This window comes from Bombina bombina, chromosome 1 (assembly GCF_027579735.1).
Source record: "Bombina bombina isolate aBomBom1 chromosome 1, aBomBom1.pri, whole genome shotgun sequence".
Lineage (NCBI taxonomy): Eukaryota > Metazoa > Chordata > Amphibia > Anura > Bombinatoridae > Bombina > Bombina bombina.
Window position 1 is genome coordinate 1,541,137,054 of NC_069499.1, and position 17,984 is coordinate 1,541,155,037.

The window sequence follows — 17,984 nt, forward strand, 5'->3', positions numbered from 1 at the left end:
TTTAAATAGGTAGATTGTGTTGTGGGGAAATGGCGGATTAGGGGTTAATAGTTTAAATAGGCATATTACGTTGTGGGGGACTGGCAGATTAGGGTTTAATAGTTTAAATAGGTACTTTGCGTTGTGGGGGGTGGCAGTTTAGGGATTAATAACTTTAATAGATACTTTGAGATATGGGGGTTGGCGGATTAGGGGTTAATACATTTATTAGTTATTGCAGTGGAGGGAATGGCGGTTGAGAGGTAGATATTGCGCATGCATTAGGTCTTTTATTATAAAAGAGAGCAACGGGTAAAATATATGCGCCGCACTTGTATGTGGCGCCGTATATGCGATCAAGTGTAAGTGTAGTGTAAGGTTAGGTTACCATAGTAACCTATTAATTTTCAAGAAATCCGGCACCGTGTGGAAACGTTAACACAACGCTAACTTACACCTACACGAAAAGGGAGACTGCACGCAATGCGCTATCCTTTTCAATGTAAACCTGGTACTAAAATGGAGTCGTAAATTACTTTTAGCTGCTGGTAACTTCGGTAGCTTATGGCTCTATTTTAAACGGCTCAATGGAATCGAGCTCTGTATTGGGTTGTGGTGTAAACAACAAACCTATTTCATATACAAAAAAACCTCAAAGGTAGGTATCTCATAAATTTTATACTCAAATGCAGGGGTATAACAAGTCCTTAGAAACATATTAAAAAGAATAGTTAGTATAAAGTGAATTGTTTTGCAGATGTTATCCGTTAAAGCCAATTAGAAAAAGATATGCAGCAGAGTTAGCCTTGATAAGTCAGCAGGGTGCATTTACAGCTCTGATAATCATATGTATAATTTTTTTGATTTGTAAAACAACATTCCTTAAATTAAAGTTAATGCATCGTTTATATGCCCCTTTAAAAACAGTTATTTATATATATTCATAATATATATCAGTAGCTGCACAGTGACTATATTATAAAATATAAGAATGCAAAATACATATTTTAATCCCTCTTAAGTATGTTTATCTAAAATGTTTGCAGGGTCAGAATTATGGATCCAGCCTCCGACATCCCGGAAATCATCCGTCAGATGTTGGGAGATGTGTTTATGGATCTGATAAATCTGAGGCTCAAAATATTTTTTCACGAAAAAAAAGAAAAATTTAGGAAGGATGCTGCATTCATGTAACTGATTCCCATTAGAGGTGATAAGAAACAATACTGTAAAGTAATTGAAAACTGCTTGGGACACACATATAGGAAGGAAATATTGTCCGACTTGATGGGCCTTTTTCTTTCCCCAAATTACACAACATGGCTGATCACCTCTTACTCCTGGCAGCCATTTCTGATCATACCTATGCTCTGCGTCTCCAGCAGCTTGTTCATGGAGCTATAATGTGGTGGAGGCTGGATACTGAAATCACTTGTTATCCCAGGATTTTGTACAATAACTTCCTGTTCAATTTCTCTCTGTATCTCAGGTGACGTGCTGGGATGGACTGTTGGGTAATTTTTATTTCCAGCAACATTCTTGTGAAGTACTTCTGTGTTTGTGAGGGCATTGCCTGGCTGGGCAACAGCAGAAACACAATGCACTGGCTCAAGGTGGCAGTCAGCATGGTATATGCTATGAATGGACTGTGTTCTTGTGGCTGAAGCTACGGGAGATGTCTGGACAGCTGAAATTGGCAGCATTAGAGTAGCAACATTGTGAGGAGAGCTCATTTCAACTTCGCTGAGCTCGGGACTGGCCTGGGGCGCACTTAGGCTTCCATTGCCTAGGTGATAATGGTGATGATGATGATGATGGTGATGGATTAGATGATGTATAGACGACCGTCTCCTCCGTTGCTTCCTGTTAGGCTTCTCTGTGCTGCTCTTCACCACCAGGCTGGATGTCAGTCCAGCTCTGAAGATTGCAGCCCTGTACAGTTGGACACACCGTCTACTTGCCTTTCGAGTCACATAAACCAAATATTTCAAGAGTTCATCATAGCAGCTGCCAGGCTCAGAGAAACTGGCCAACGTGCTGGCATTGGAGAGAAAACGAACCCTCTGTTCTTTCATCAGTTGACTCTCCCGTTGTTTGGTTTCAGAAAATTGGGTCGCTATGACCACTAGACAAAGATTAATCATGAAAAAGGATCCAATCTAAAAGGAAACAGAAAATCTATGATTATATAAAACAAACAGTATATTTTTGTATGAAACATTTGCTTTCACCTAAAGGGAAAGTACTTTTATGAGTGCACAACTTTCTGACAATGGACATGAGGTAGAAATTTTTTTTTTAATGTTGCATCTAACACCGGATATTTTAAAATGTATCACATTGTTTGTTTTAAATGTATGTTCCTGTACTGTTTTTATGCTTGTGGCTATGCTGCTACCCGCCAATGAAACATTATTTTGCTTCTCAGCCAATGAGCTTCTATACCAAAGAACAGTACTGAACAAGCATGAACTTTCAGTCTGTTTCAAGATAAAAACAAATAACTTAAAGGGACAATGTATTCAAAATAATTTCTGTCATCTATATGAAAGAGCAACATCTAAACATTAATTTTGTTATTTCTATTTTTATTTTATTTTGCATGAAAAACTGTGAAGTAAGACCTTTTAAATTTTAAACAAACTAATTCAGATCTGTATCAGAAGATATTATTGTTATTATTATTAGCTTCCACAGATTCCACAGCGATATAAACATAGGCGGTATATAAGGTTACATTTATAGGGATCAAATGGGTAGAGGGCACTGCCAAGAGTTGCACTGTTGTAGTCAGCTCTTTAGAAGGTGATCTACAAACAGCTGGCCTCATAGGCTTAGATGCTAAGGGGGTTCAATGGGATAACAAAGTAGGAAAGGAACTGGGGTTAGGAAAGGTTAGTGTGGGTTGTATGCATCCTTGAACAGTAGAGTCTTTAGGGAGCGCTTGAAACTTACAAAACTAGGGGAGAGTCTTGTGGAGCGAGGCAGAGAGTTGCACAAGACGGGAGCCAGTCTAGAGAAGTCCTGTAAACGGGAGTGTGAGGAGGTAACAAGAGAGGAGGAGAGTAGGAGGTCATGAGCAGAGCGAAGGGGGAGGGAGAGTATCTGGAGACAAGGTCTGAGATATAGGGGGGAGCAGTGCAGTTGAGGACTTTGTGTGTCAGAGTGAGGATTTTGTGTTTAACTCTGGAGGCAAGAGGAAGCAAGTGAAGGGATTGGTAGAGAGGTGCAGCAGATGAAGACGGGCCTGGCAGAGGCATTGATTATGGATTGCAAAGGAGCTAGACAGCAGCTAGGGAGACCAGAGAGGACAGAGTTGCAGTACTCAAGGCGGGAATGGATAAGAGAGTGGATTGAAATCTTGGTTGTGTCTTGTGTAAGTAAATGTCGAATTTTAGAGATGTTTTTAATGTTGGAAGCGGCTGGAATTGGCCAAAGACTGAATTTGAGGAGTGAAAGAAAGATCTGAGTCAACTGTGACACTAAGACATGGGGCGTGTGGGGTAGGGGTAATGATAAAGTTATCGACAGTTATAGAAACATGTGGGGTGGAAATTTTAGAAGAAGGGGGAAAACTAAGGAGCTCAGTTTTGCAGAGATTTAGCTTAAGGTTGTGAGAGGACATCCAGAATGAGATATGAGAAAGACAGTTAGTGACACGTTATAGCAAGGAGGGAGATAGGTCTGGTGTAGAGAGGTAGATTTGGGTGTCATCAGCATACAAATAATATTTAAGATATTTAATATTTATTTATTAAAGGGACACTGAACCCAAATTTTTTCTTTTCTAATTCAGAAAGAGCATGCAATTTTAAGCAACTTTCTAATTTACTCCTATTATCAATTTTTCTTCGTTCTCTTGCTATCATTATTTGAAAAAGAAGGCACCTAAGCTTTTTTTTGGTTTCAGTACTCTGGACAGCACTTTTTTATTGGTGGATGAATTTATCCACCAATCAGCAAGGACAACCCAGGTTGTTCACCAAAAATGGGCCGGCATCTAAACTTATATTCTTGCAGTTCAAATAAAGATACCAAGAGAATGAAGAAAATTTGATAATAGGAGTAAATTCGAAATTTGCTTAAAATGTCATGCTCAATCTGAATCACAAAATAACATTTTTGGGTACAGTGTCCCTTTAAGAAACCTAAAGATGACGTGTAGATTGAGAAGAGAAGGGGACCAAGGACAGAGCCTTATAGCAACCCAACAAAAAACATAATTTATGCTTACCTGATAAATTTATTTCTCTTGTAGTGTATCCAGTCCACGGATCATCCATTACTTATGGAATATATTCTCCTTCCCAACAGGAAGTTGCAAGAGTCCACCCACAGCAAAGCTGCTATAAAGCTCCTCCCCTAACTGCCATATTCAGTCATTCGACCGAAAACATGCAGAGAAAGGAAAAACCATAGGGTGCAGTGGTGACTGTAGTTCAAATGAAAAAATTACCTGCCTTAAAGTGACAGGGCGGGCCGTGGACTGGATACACTACAAGAGAAATAAATTTATCAGGTAAGCATAAATTATGTTTTCTCTTGTTAAGTGTATCCAGTCCACGGATCATCCATTACTTATGGAATACCAATACCAAAGCTAAAGTACACGGATGATGGGAGGGACAAGGCAGGTACTTAAACGGAAGTTACCACTGCCTGTAAAAAACCCTTTCTCCCAAAAATAGCCTCCGAAGAAGCAAGGTATCAAATTTGTTAAATTTGAAAAGTATGAAACGCAGACCAAGACTCCGTCTTGTAAATCTGTTCAACAGAAGCCACATTTAAAAAAGGCCCAAGTGAAAACCACAGCTCTAGTAGAATGAGCTGTAATCCCTTCAGGAGGCTGCTGTCCAGCAGTCTCATAAGCTAAATGAATTATGCTTTTTAACCAAAAAGACAGAGAGGCTGCTAAAGTCTTTTGACCTCTCCTCTGTCCAGAATAGACAACAAACAAGGTGAACGTTTGATGAAAACTGTAGTAGCTTGTAAGTAAAACTTTAAAGCACAAACCACGTCCAATATTGTGTAATAGACGTTCCTTCTTTGAGGAAGGATTAGGATACAAGCATGGAACAACTATCTCTTGAGTGATGTACTTGTTAGATACCAACTTAGGAAAAAACCCAGGTTGGTACGCAGGACTACCTTATCCGTATGAAGGACCAGATAAGGAGAATCACATTGTAACACAGATAACTTGGAGACTCTACGAGTCGAGGAATTAGCTACCCAAAAGGAACTTTCCAAGATAAAGATTGATATCTATGGAACAAAAAAGGTTCAAACGGAACTTCTTGAAGAACCTTAAGAATCAGGTTTAAGCTCCATGGCGGAGCAACAGTTTTAAACACAGGCTTGGATCTAACCAAAGCCTGACCAAATGCCTGAACGTCTAGAATACCTGCCAGACGCTTGTGCAAAAAAATAGACAGAGTAAAAATCTGTCCCCTTTTAAGGAATTAGCTGACAACCCTTTTCTCAAAAACATCTTGGAGAAAAGATAATATCCTGGGAATCCAGACTTTACTCCATGAGTAACCCTTGGATTCATAACAATCAGATATTTACACCATATCTATGTTCAATTTTCCTAGAGACAGGCTTTCATGTCTGTATTAAGGTATCAATGACTGACTCGGAGAAGTTATGCTTTGATAACATCAAGCGTTCAGTCTCCAGGCAGTCCATCTCAGATTGATTCTATTTAGATGGTTGAAAGGACCCTGAGGTAGAGGGACCTGTCTCAGAAGCAGAGACCGTGATGGAAAGGATGACATGTCCACCAGATCTGCATACCAGGTCCTGCGTGGCTACGCAGGCGCTGTCAAAAACACCAAAGCCCTCTCCTGCTTGGTCTTGACCTCCGGAGGAAATCCCACTCCCCCGGAAGAAAAGTCTGACGACTTAGAAAATCCACCTCCCAGTTCTCAACACCTGGGATATGGATAGCTGATAGACAAGAGTGAGTCTCTGTCCAGTGAATTATTGTAAGACTTCTAACATCGCTAGGGAACTTCTGTTCCCCCTTGATGGCTGATGTAAGCCACAGTCGTGTATATTGTCCGACTGAGTATGATGTACCTCAGAGTTGCTAACTGAGGCCAAGTCTGAAGACCATGGAATATCACTCCCAGTTCCAGAATATTTATTAGAAGGAGGGTCTCCTCCTAAGTCCACTATCCCTGAGCCTTCAGGGAGTTCCAGACTGCATACCAACCTAAAAGGCTGGCATCTATTGTAACAATTGTCCCATCTGACCTGCGGAAGGTCATACCCTTGGACAGATGGACCCGACATAGTCACCAGAGAAGAGAATCTCTGGTCTCTTGGTCCAGGTTTAACAGGGGGACAAATCTGTGTAATCCCTGTTCCTCTGACTGAGCATGCATAGTTGCAGCGGTCTGAAATGTAGACGTGCAAACGGCACTATGTCCCTTGCCGCTACCATTAAGCCGATATCATTCATGTACTGAGCCACCGAAGGGCGCGGATGGGATGAAAAAACACGGCAGAAATTTAGAAACTTTGACAACCTGGACTGACATCAGGTAAATTTTCATTTCTACAGAATCTATCAGAGTCCCTAGGAGGGAAACCCTTGAGATTGGGGATAGAGAACTCTTTCCTTGTTCACTTTCCACCCATGTGATCTCAGAAATGCCAGTACTACGTCCGTATGAGACTGGGCAATTTGGATGTTTGACGCCTGTATCAGGATGTCGTCTAAATAAGGGGCCACTTCTATGCCCCGCGGCCTAAGGACCACCAAAGCGACCCCAGAACCTCCATAAAGATTCTTGGGGCTGTAGATATCCCAAAGGAAAGAGCTACAAACTGGTAATGCCTGTCTAGAAAGGCAAACCTGAAAAACGATGGTGATCTTTATGCATCACAATGTGAGGATAAGCATCCTTCAAATCCATTGTAGTCCTCTATTGACTCTCCTGGATCATAGTTAAGATGGTACGAATAGTTTCCATCTTAAATGACGGAATTCTGAGGAATTTGTTTAAGATCTTTAGATCCAAAATAGGTCTGAAGGTTCCCTCTCCTTGGGAACCACAAACAGATTTGAGTAAAAACTCTGTCCCTGTTCCTCTCTTGGAACTGGATGGATCTCGTACACAATGTAAGAATGCCTCCTTCTTTATCTGGTTTGCAGATAATTGTGAAAGGTGAAATCTCCCCTTCTTTTGGGGGGGAATCTTTGAAATCCAGAAGATATCTCTGGGATATAAATTCCAATGCCTAGGGATCCTGGGCATCTCTTGCCCACGCCTGGGCGAAGAATGAAAGTCTGCCCCCTATAGGATCCGTTACCGGATAGGGGTCCGTTCCTTCATGCTGCCTTAGAGGCAGCAGCAGGCTCCTTGGCCTGCTTATCTTTGTTCCAGGTCCGATTGTCTCCAGACCGCCTTGGACTGAGCAAAAATTCCCTCTTGTTTTGCCTTAGAGGAAGTGGATGCCACACCTGCCCTGAAGTTTTTAAAAGGCACGAAAATTAGACCTTTTTTGGCCCTTGATTTGGACCTATCCTGAGGAAGGGCATGACCTTTTCCTCCAGTGATATAAGCAATAATCTCCTTCAAACCAGGCCCGAATAGGGTCTGCCCCTTGAAGGGAAGTTAAGTAGCTTATTTATTAAAGTCACGACAGCTGAACATGATATAAGCCATAGCGCTCTGCGCGCCAGTATAGTAAAAAACAGAATTCTTAGCCGTTAGTCTAGTCAAATGAACAAGGCATCAGAAAACAAAGGAATTGGCTAGCATAAGCTTGTCAAATATATTCATCCAATGGAGTCGCTAACTGTAAAGCCTCATCAAGAGACTCAACCCAGAACGCCGCAGCAGCAGTGACAGAAGCAATGTATGCAAGGGGCTGCAGGATAAAACCCTGTTGAATAAACATTTTTTATCCATTGGATCTAAAAAGCACAACTGTCCTCGTCAGAGGTAGTGGTACGCTTAGCTAGAGTAGAAACTCTTCTCTCCACCTTAGGAACTGTCTGCCAGAAGTCCCGTGTGGTGGTAACTATTAGAAAACATTCTTCTAAAAAATAGGAGGGGAAGAGAACGGCACACCTGGTCTATCCCATTCCTTATTAAAAAAAATTTAGTAAACCTCTTTAGGTATTGGAAAAACATCAGTACACACCGGCACTGCATATTATTTATCCAGTCTACACAATTTCTCTGGCCCTGCGATTGTACACATTCATTCAGAGCAGCCAAAGCCTCCCTGAGCAACAAGTGGAGGTTCTCAAGCATAAATTTTAAATGTAGAAATATCAGAATCAGGTTAAATCATCTTCCCTGAGTCAAAAAAATCACCCACAGACTAAGCATATTGTGAGGTAGTATCATACATGGTTCTTAAAGCGTCTGTATGCTCTGTATCTACCCCCAGAGCTAACTGCTTTCCTTTAATTTCAGGTAGTCTGACTAATACTGCTGCCAGAATATTATTCACCACCTTTGCCATGTCTTGTAAAATAAACGCTATGGGCGCCCTTGATGTACTTGGCGCCATTTGAGCGTGAGTCCCTGAAGCGGGAGTCGAAGGGTCTGACACGTGGGGAGAGTTAGTCGGCATAACTTTCCCCTCGACAGAATCCCCTGGTAAAATAAACGCTATGGGTGCCCTTGATGTACTTGGCGCCATTTGAGCGTGAGTCCCTAAAGCGGGAGTCAAAAGGTCTGACACGTGGGGAGAGTTAGTCGGCATAACTACCCCCACGACAGAATCCTCTGGTGATAATGTTTTTAAAGACAAAAAATGATCTTTATTGTTTAACATGAAATCAGTACATCTGGTACACATTCTAAGATGGGGTTCCACCATGGCTTTAAAACATAATGAACACAGAGCTTCCTCTATGTCAGACATGTTAGAACAGACTAATAATGAGACTAGTAAGCTTGGAAAACACTTTAAATCAAGTTAACAAGCAAATATATAAAACGTTACTGTGCCTTTAAGAGAAACAAATTTTGTCAAAATTTGAAAAACAGTGAAAAAAAGGCAGTAAAACAAACGAAATTTTTACAGTACATGTAATAAGGTAACAGAGCATTGCACCCACTTGCAAATGGATGATTAACCCCTTAATGCAAAAAACAGATAAAAAAAACGACATAGACGTTTTTAAAAACAGACACAACAAACTGCCACAGCAGAGCTGTGGATTACCTTCCCTATAAACGATTTTGGAAGTCTTTTTAGCCCTTTAGAAATGTCCTATAGTATTCATGGGACTGCTGAGGGAATCTGGATGATTCATTTTGTAATTTTAAATGCGCAAAAAAGCGCTAAATTAGGCCCCTCCCACTCATATTACAACAGTGGGAAGCTTCAGTTAACTGTTTCTATGCAAAATTTAAGCCAGCCATGTGGAAAAAACTTAGGCCCCAATAAGTTTTATCACCAAACATATGTTAAAAAACGATTAAACATGCCAGCAAACGTTTTAAAACACATTTTTACAAGAGTATGTATCTCTATTAATAAGCCTGATACCAGTCGCTTTTACTGCATTTAAGGCTATACCAACATTACAGTGTTATCACCAATGTACGTTAAAAAACTATTAAACATGCCAGCAAACGTTTTAAAACACATTTTTATAAGAGTATGTATCTCCATTAATAAGCCTGATACCAGTCGCTATCGCTGCATTTAAGGCTTTACTTACATTACTTCGGTATCAGCAGTATTTTCTTAGTCAATTCCATTCCTAGAAATATCAGAATCAGGTTAAATCATCTTCCCTGAGTCAAAAAAATCACCCACAGACTAAGCATATTGTGAGGTAGTATCATACATGGTTCTTAAAGCGTCTGTATGCTCTGTATCTACCCCCAGAGCTAACTGCTTTCCTTTAATTTCAGGTAGTCTGACTAATACTGCTGCCAGAATATTATTCACCACCTTTGCCATGTCTTGTAAAATAAACGCTATGGGCGCCCTTGATGTACTTGGCGCCATTTGAGCGTGAGTCCCTGAAGCGGGAGTCGAAGGGTCTGACACGTGGGGAGAGTTAGTCGGCATAACTTTCCCCTCGACAGAATCCCCTGGTAAAATAAACGCTATGGGTGCCCTTGATGTACTTGGCGCCATTTGAGCGTGAGTCCCTAAAGCGGGAGTCAAAAGGTCTGACACGTGGGGAGAGTTAGTCGGCATAACTACCCCCACGACAGAATCCTCTGGTGATAATGTTTTTAAAGACAAAAAATGATCTTTATTGTTTAACATGAAATCAGTACATCTGGTACACATTCTAAGATGGGGTTCCACCATGGCTTTAAAACATAATGAACACAGAGCTTCCTCTATGTCAGACATGTTAGAACAGACTAATAATGAGACTAGTAAGCTTGGAAAACACTTTAAATCAAGTTAACAAGCAAATATATAAAACGTTACTGTGCCTTTAAGAGAAACAAATTTTGTCAAAATTTGAAAAACAGTGAAAAAAAGGCAGTAAAACAAACGAAATTTTTACAGTACATGTAATAAGGTAACAGAGCATTGCACCCACTTGCAAATGGATGATTAACCCCTTAATGCAAAAAACAGATAAAAAAAACGACATAGACGTTTTTAAAAACAGACACAACAAACTGCCACAGCAGAGCTGTGGATTACCTTCCCTATAAACGATTTTGGAAGTCTTTTTAGCCCTTTAGAAATGTCCTATAGTATTCATGGGACTGCTGAGGGAATCTGGATGATTCATTTTGTAATTTTAAATGCGCAAAAAAGCGCTAAATTAGGCCCCTCCCACTCATATTACAACAGTGGGAAGCTTCAGTTAACTGTTTCTATGCAAAATTTAAGCCAGCCATGTGGAAAAAACTTAGGCCCCAATAAGTTTTATCACCAAACATATGTTAAAAAACGATTAAACATGCCAGCAAACGTTTTAAAACACATTTTTACAAGAGTATGTATCTCTATTAATAAGCCTGATACCAGTCGCTTTTACTGCATTTAAGGCTATACCAACATTACAGTGTTATCACCAATGTACGTTAAAAAACTATTAAACATGCCAGCAAACGTTTTAAAACACATTTTTATAAGAGTATGTATCTCCATTAATAAGCCTGATACCAGTCGCTATAGCTGCATTTAAGGCTTTACTTACATTACTTCGGTATCAGCAGTATTTTCTTAGTCAATTCCATTCCTAGAAAAATATTTTACTGCACATACCTTATCTGCAGGAAAACCTGCACGCCATTCCCCCTCTGAAGTACCTCACTCCTCAGAATGTGTGAGAATAGCAAATGGATCTTAGTTACGTCTGCTAAGATCATAGAAAAACGCAGGCAGATTCTACTTCCAAATACTGCCTGAGATAAACAGCACACTCCGGTGTCATTTAAAAATAACAAACTTTTGATTGAAGAATAAACTAAGTAGAAAGCACCACAGACTCTCACGACCTCCTATCTATGTTGAGGCTTGCAAGAGAATGACTGAATATGGCAGTTAGGGGAGGAGCTATATAGCAGCTTTGCTGTGGGTGGACTCTTGCAACTTCCTGTTGGGAAGGAGAATATATTCCATAAGTAATGGATGATCCGTGGACTGGATACACTTAACAAGAGAAAGTGGTAAAGGGGAAGAGGATGCACTAGAGAAGGCTACACTGAAAGTACGGTTAGACAGGTAGGAAAAGAACCAAGTTTACTTTCTACTAATCTTTATTGGCTGATAGGCATTTCCTGTTAATCTTTATAGGTTGATAAGCATGTCCTGTTAATTTTCATAGGATGAGGGGCATTTCCTGTTCATTTTCATTGGTTGATAGGTAGTTTCTTCTGATGCTCACTGAGCATTAGATGGAAGTAGATATACACCAGTTTGCATTAGCAGGACGTGCACAGCTGATATCGGTAAAGTAGTTTAAAGGTACATTTAAACAGCTTTTACTTTAAAATTTTAAGGTAATTAAAAATATTACATTTTGCTCTTTCTTATGGTTGATATTTTTGAGTACAGTTTCCTTTTAACCTTTTTTCTTCATTAAAAAAAAAAATTCTACCATATTTAAATATTGCACATTCATATTCATAATAGAAATATTTAAAATAAAAAAGCCACATGCAGGCATATTTTAAAAGAATAATATAAACCCAAATTTGAAACAGTTAATTTAAAAAGCATATATGAATGACTTTTTCATTATTAAAGGGCCATAATACCCAAATGTTTAAACACTTGAAAGTGATGCAGCATAGCTGTAAAAAGCTGACTAGAAAATATCTCCTGAACATCTCTATGTAAAAAAGAAAGATATTTTACCTCAAAAGTTCCTCAGTAGCCACCTCCCATTGTAAAGGATTTCTAAGCAGCATTTTAGTGTGTCTGTCCTAGGACAGCTTAGGGGATGAGCCTCGTGAACTCTCATATTATTTCACCAATCAGGTAAAGGAAGCTTACTATGAAATCTCATGAGAGTTAAGTCAAATCTCATGAGATCACAGTAAGAGTTCATGACCTCAGCACTGCTGATGCTGATTGGCTGCTGTTCATTTCTTCATTTTTTTTTTATTTTTACCTGCAGCTGGGAGCAGGTGAAGTATAACTTTTTACACAGAACTTACTCTGCTGAGCTGAGGAGATTGTGAGGTAAAATATCTTCCTTTTATACATAGAGATGCTCAGGTGATATTTTCCTGTCAGCTTTTTACAGTTATACTGCATCAGTTTCAAGTGATTTAGCATATGAGTATTATGTCCCTTTAAGAGTAATCTAAAGTGTACGCACTAAACCTCACTGGGCCACAGGGTAAAGGTTGTGATGGGGCCTTCCACTTCAACAGAGCCCTTTGTGACTGTTTGAAATTAGCTGAAGTAGATCCAGCAAGAGGAATTTTGAGAGTCTTCCTGCACCAGAAGATATTTACAGCTTTCCTGCATACATTTATTGGTAGGTTTTTGTACAGCCACACTGACGGCCATCTTGGAAACCCTGCCACCATATATGTAAAGGCAAATCAATGCTCTTTCCTTACAATGTGAATCCTTTACTGTACACAGAGAGGCCACACATGATGCAGGTGAAGCCTAGGGGGCTAATTTATGAAGTGTCGGGCAGACGTGATCCGCTGTAGCATACGTTGTTGGCATTTATCATTACACAAGGATTTCTAGTGAAATGCTTGCGCAATGCCGCTCCCTGCAGATTGGTGTCAATCATTCCGATTGTATCTGATCGGGATGATTGCTGTCCACCGCCTCAGAGGTATAAGCAGATTGACTGCTTAGTAAATCGGCCCCTAGGCCCCACCAGAAAACAATTACTGATTGCAAGGCCAGGTAAGCCCCCTGCAGTTGTGGGCCCAATTGACAACTGTTTATGTTCCTATCGCCATAAACTATTAAGTGTGTCTGTGGAATATACAAACATGAAATAAATTGCATTAAATAAATGTTTACTTACTATAATTAAAAGTATAAAATAGATAAAGTTGTAGAACGAATGTGCGTCCATCACAAAGTACATGATATCTACCCATCCTTCCAGAGTGATCACCTGCCAGAAACAAACATATTAGTCAACTGGAATTTCATAAAAAAATAGCCAAGCAGAGTGTTTTTCACCTGGAACCCCATTTTGCATTGGAAACCCACCCATTATTATAATATAGTATATAGTATATAATACAAACCCCTTGTCAGACAATTTTTGTTTTTTATAAATCATCAGACCACACAAGTGAGGGGACTTTAGTGAAAATAAGTAAATTCAACTTTTATAACCATTCCTAATCACTATTGGCTAGATACATACTAATGGGGATATTTATCAAAGGTCTGGCGAACCTGATCCGACAGTGCGGATCAGGTCCGCCAGACCTCGCAGAATGCGGAGAGCAATATGCTCTCCATATTCAGCATTGCACCAGCAGCTCTTGTGAGCTACTGGTGCAATGCCGCCCTCTGCAGAGCAGGGGGTGTCAATCAACCCGATCGTACTTGATCAAGGTTGAATTGCAGCAATGTCTGTCCACCTGCTCACATCTGCTATTTCTGGTGAGCCTGCAGGCTCACCAGAAACACGGGCCCTCAAGTTCCATCCGGAGCTTGATAAATGGGCCCCTAAACCACAACACACACACTAAACCACAACACACACGCACACATACTAAACCACAACACACACACACACTAAACCACAACACACACGCGCACATACTAAACCACAACACACACACACACTAAACCACAACACACACGCGCACATACTAAACCACATCACACACACACACTAAACCATAACACACACACATTAAACCACAACACACACTAAACCACATCACACACACACACTAAACCATAACACACACACATTAAACCACAACACACATGCTCACATACTAAACCACAACACACACTAAACCACAACACACACACTAAACCACAACACACACACTAAACCACAACACACACATTCAACCACAACACACACACTAAACCACAACACACACACTAAACCACAACACACATGCACACATACTAAACCACAACACACACGCACACATACTAAACCACAACACACACACACTAAACCACAACAAACACACACATACTAAACCACAACACAAACACACTAAACCACAACACACACATACACTAAACCACAACACACATATTAAACCACAACACATACACTAAACCACAACACAAGCACCATACTAAACCACAACACACACACTAAACCACAACACACATGCACACATACTAAACCACAAAACACACGCTCACATACTAAACCACAACACACACACACACTAAACTACAACACACACACATTAAACAACAACACACATGCTCATATACTAAACCACAACACACACTAAACCACAACACACACACATAAACCACAACACACACACATAAACCACAACACACACACATTAAACCACAACACACACACATTAAACCACAACACACACACATAAACCACAACACACACACATAAACGACAACACACACACATTAAACCACAACACATACACTAAACCACAACACATACACTAAACCACAACACACACACTAAAGAGCAACACACATGCACACATACTAAACCACAACACACATGCACACATACTAAACCACAACACGCACACTAAACCACAACATACACACACCTACTAAACCACAACACACACAGACACACTAAACCACAACATGCACACACTAAACCACAACACACACATTAAACCACAACACATACACTAAACCACAACACACACGCACACATACTAAACCACAACACACACACTAAACCACAACACACATGCACACATACTAAACCACAACACACATGCACACATACACTAAACCCCAACATATACACACACACACTAAACCACAACACACACACATACTAAACCACAACACACACACTAAACTACAACACACACACACACTAAACCACAACACGCACACATACTAAACCACAACACACACACTAAACCACAACACACACGCACACACACTAAACCACAGTACACACACTAAACCACAACACGCACACATACTAAACCACAACACATACAGTAAACCACAACACACATGCACACATACTAAACCACAACACGCACACTAAACCACAACACGTATACTAAACCATAACACACACACTAAACCACAACACATCCACTAAACCACAACACACACATTAAACCACAACACACACACACTAAACCACAACACACACACACTAAACCACAATACACACATATTAAACCACAACACACACTAAACCACAACACATACACTAAACCACAATACACACACATACTAAACCACAACACACACACTAAACCACAACACACACATACTAAACCACAACACACACACATTAAACACCAACACACACACATACTAAACCACAACACATACACTAAACCACAACTCATACACTAAACCACAACACACACACTAAACCTCAACACACACACATTAAACCACAACACACACACTAAACCACAACACACACACACATTAAACCACAACACACACATGCTAAACCACAACACACACATTAAACCACATCACACACACACACTAAACCACAACACACACACATTAAACCACAACACAGATACACACACTAAACCACAACACACACACACACTAAAGCACAACTATTTTAGTATTTTATATTTTTGTTCTATTAAAGGGACATGAAACCCAAAAATTTTCTTTCATGATTCAGATAGAGAATACAATTTTAAACAACTTTCAAACTTACTGCTATTATTTAATTTGCTTCCTTCTCTTGTTATCCTTTGCTGAAAAGTTTATCTAGGAAAGCTCAGGAGAAGCAAAGAACCTAGGTTCTAGCTGCTGATTTGTGGCTGCATATATATACCGATTGTCATTAGCTCAACATGTGTTCAGTTAGAAACCAGTAGTGCATTGCTGCTCCTTCAACAAATGATACCAAGAGAATGAAACAAATTAGATAATAGAAGTAAATATGAAAGTTTTTTAAAATTGTATTCTCTATCTGAATCATGAAAGAAAAATGTTGGGTTTCATGTCCCTTTAATATATATTTAACCCATTCACAGGGGTAAAATGCATACTCTTGCCCCACTCCAGAGGAGAATACACTTGGTTAGCCAATCAGGAGTAGTTCTACATGCATATGCTCCAATCACTAAGCAGATTGAGGGTGCATCAAGAGAACAACTTTAATTATATTTTTAACACTAAACACATTGTGGTTTTTTTATAATTTTTTTCCACAAACGTATCCCTTTGATTGGCCTTTCACGCTCAACACCACTCAACTACCTCTGGCCATCTGCAACACACAGGCCTATATTTATCAAAGTCTGGCGGACCTGATCCGACAGTGTGGATCAGGTCCGCCAGACCTCGTTGAATGCGGAGAGCAATACGCTCTCCGTATTCAGCATTGCACCATCAGCTCACAAGAGCTGCTGGGGCAACGCCGCCCCCTGCAGACTCGCGGCCAATGGGCCACCAGCAGGGAGGTGTCAATCAACCCGATCGTACTCGATCAGGTTGATTTCCGGCGATGTCTGTCCGCCTGCTCAGAGCAGGCGGACAGGTTCTGGAGCAGCGGTCTTTGTGACCACTGCTTCATAACTGCTGTTTCTGGCGAGTCTGAAGACTCGCCAGAAACACGGGCCGTCAAGCTCCTTTCGGAGCTTGATAGATAAGGCCCCACAGAGTGCAGGCTCATTTCCATTCCTTGTGGACTAAATGTATATATCTGCAGTTGTGCATATTTACGATTATGGCACTTATTTATTGCTTATTTAAAATGTGATTTTATATTATGTAAAAAAAAAAAAAACAACAACAGCTCTTGTGGAGGGGGGGATCTGAAAAACCCATATCTAATTTAACTCAAAATAGAATTAATATGGAAGGCAGATTTAAAATCCCTCCCAGGCAAATTTGGAAAATTTCCACTAGGGGGAGACTGAGTACAACATAATTTCTATTAGGATCAGTGTATTTATTAAACTCATTTTATCTCAAAGAAGACCAAAAATGGGAAGACGTGTGTTTCTTTAAAGAGAGGAATGTTTGGAATATTATTATTTAGAACCTAAAGAGATACTTATATAAAAACACATTTAAATAAGCAACTGATCCTGCATGCACAATCCTAAATATACACAACAGCAGAGAACTGATGGTCTTGATTAGTATTGAAGCGCAAAAATATTAGCACTATTGTCACTCAAATTATAGTCTAGGGTCTTCATGTAGTTCTGTGCTATAATATGAAAGGGACATGAAACCCAAACATTTTCTTTCATGATTCAGATAGAGAATGCAATTTAATAAAAAAAAGTTTATAATTAACTTCTATTATCAAATTTGTGTCATTCTCATGTTATTCTTTGTTAAAGAGATATCTAGATAGTTAGCGTGCTCATGTCTGGAGCACTACATGACAGGAAATAGTGCTGGCATTTAGTGCTCTTGCTAATGTATTG

General features: G+C 39.9%; 1 protein-coding gene across 1 annotated transcript in view; it reads right to left on the bottom strand.

Moving 5' to 3' along the window:
• The window catches only part of CACNA1G (calcium voltage-gated channel subunit alpha1 G), a 686,261-nt gene that overhangs the window by 329,769 nt on the left and 338,508 nt on the right, over positions 1–17,984 (bottom strand). Inside the window, exons 7-8 of the mRNA XM_053708713.1 lie at positions 13,436–13,528; positions 1,343–2,138 (exon numbers count right to left, since the gene is read on the bottom strand). Of these exons, the coding sequence (XP_053564688.1) occupies positions 1,343–2,138; positions 13,436–13,528 (889 nt within the window). The remainder of the gene's footprint in view (positions 1–1,342; positions 2,139–13,435; positions 13,529–17,984) is intronic.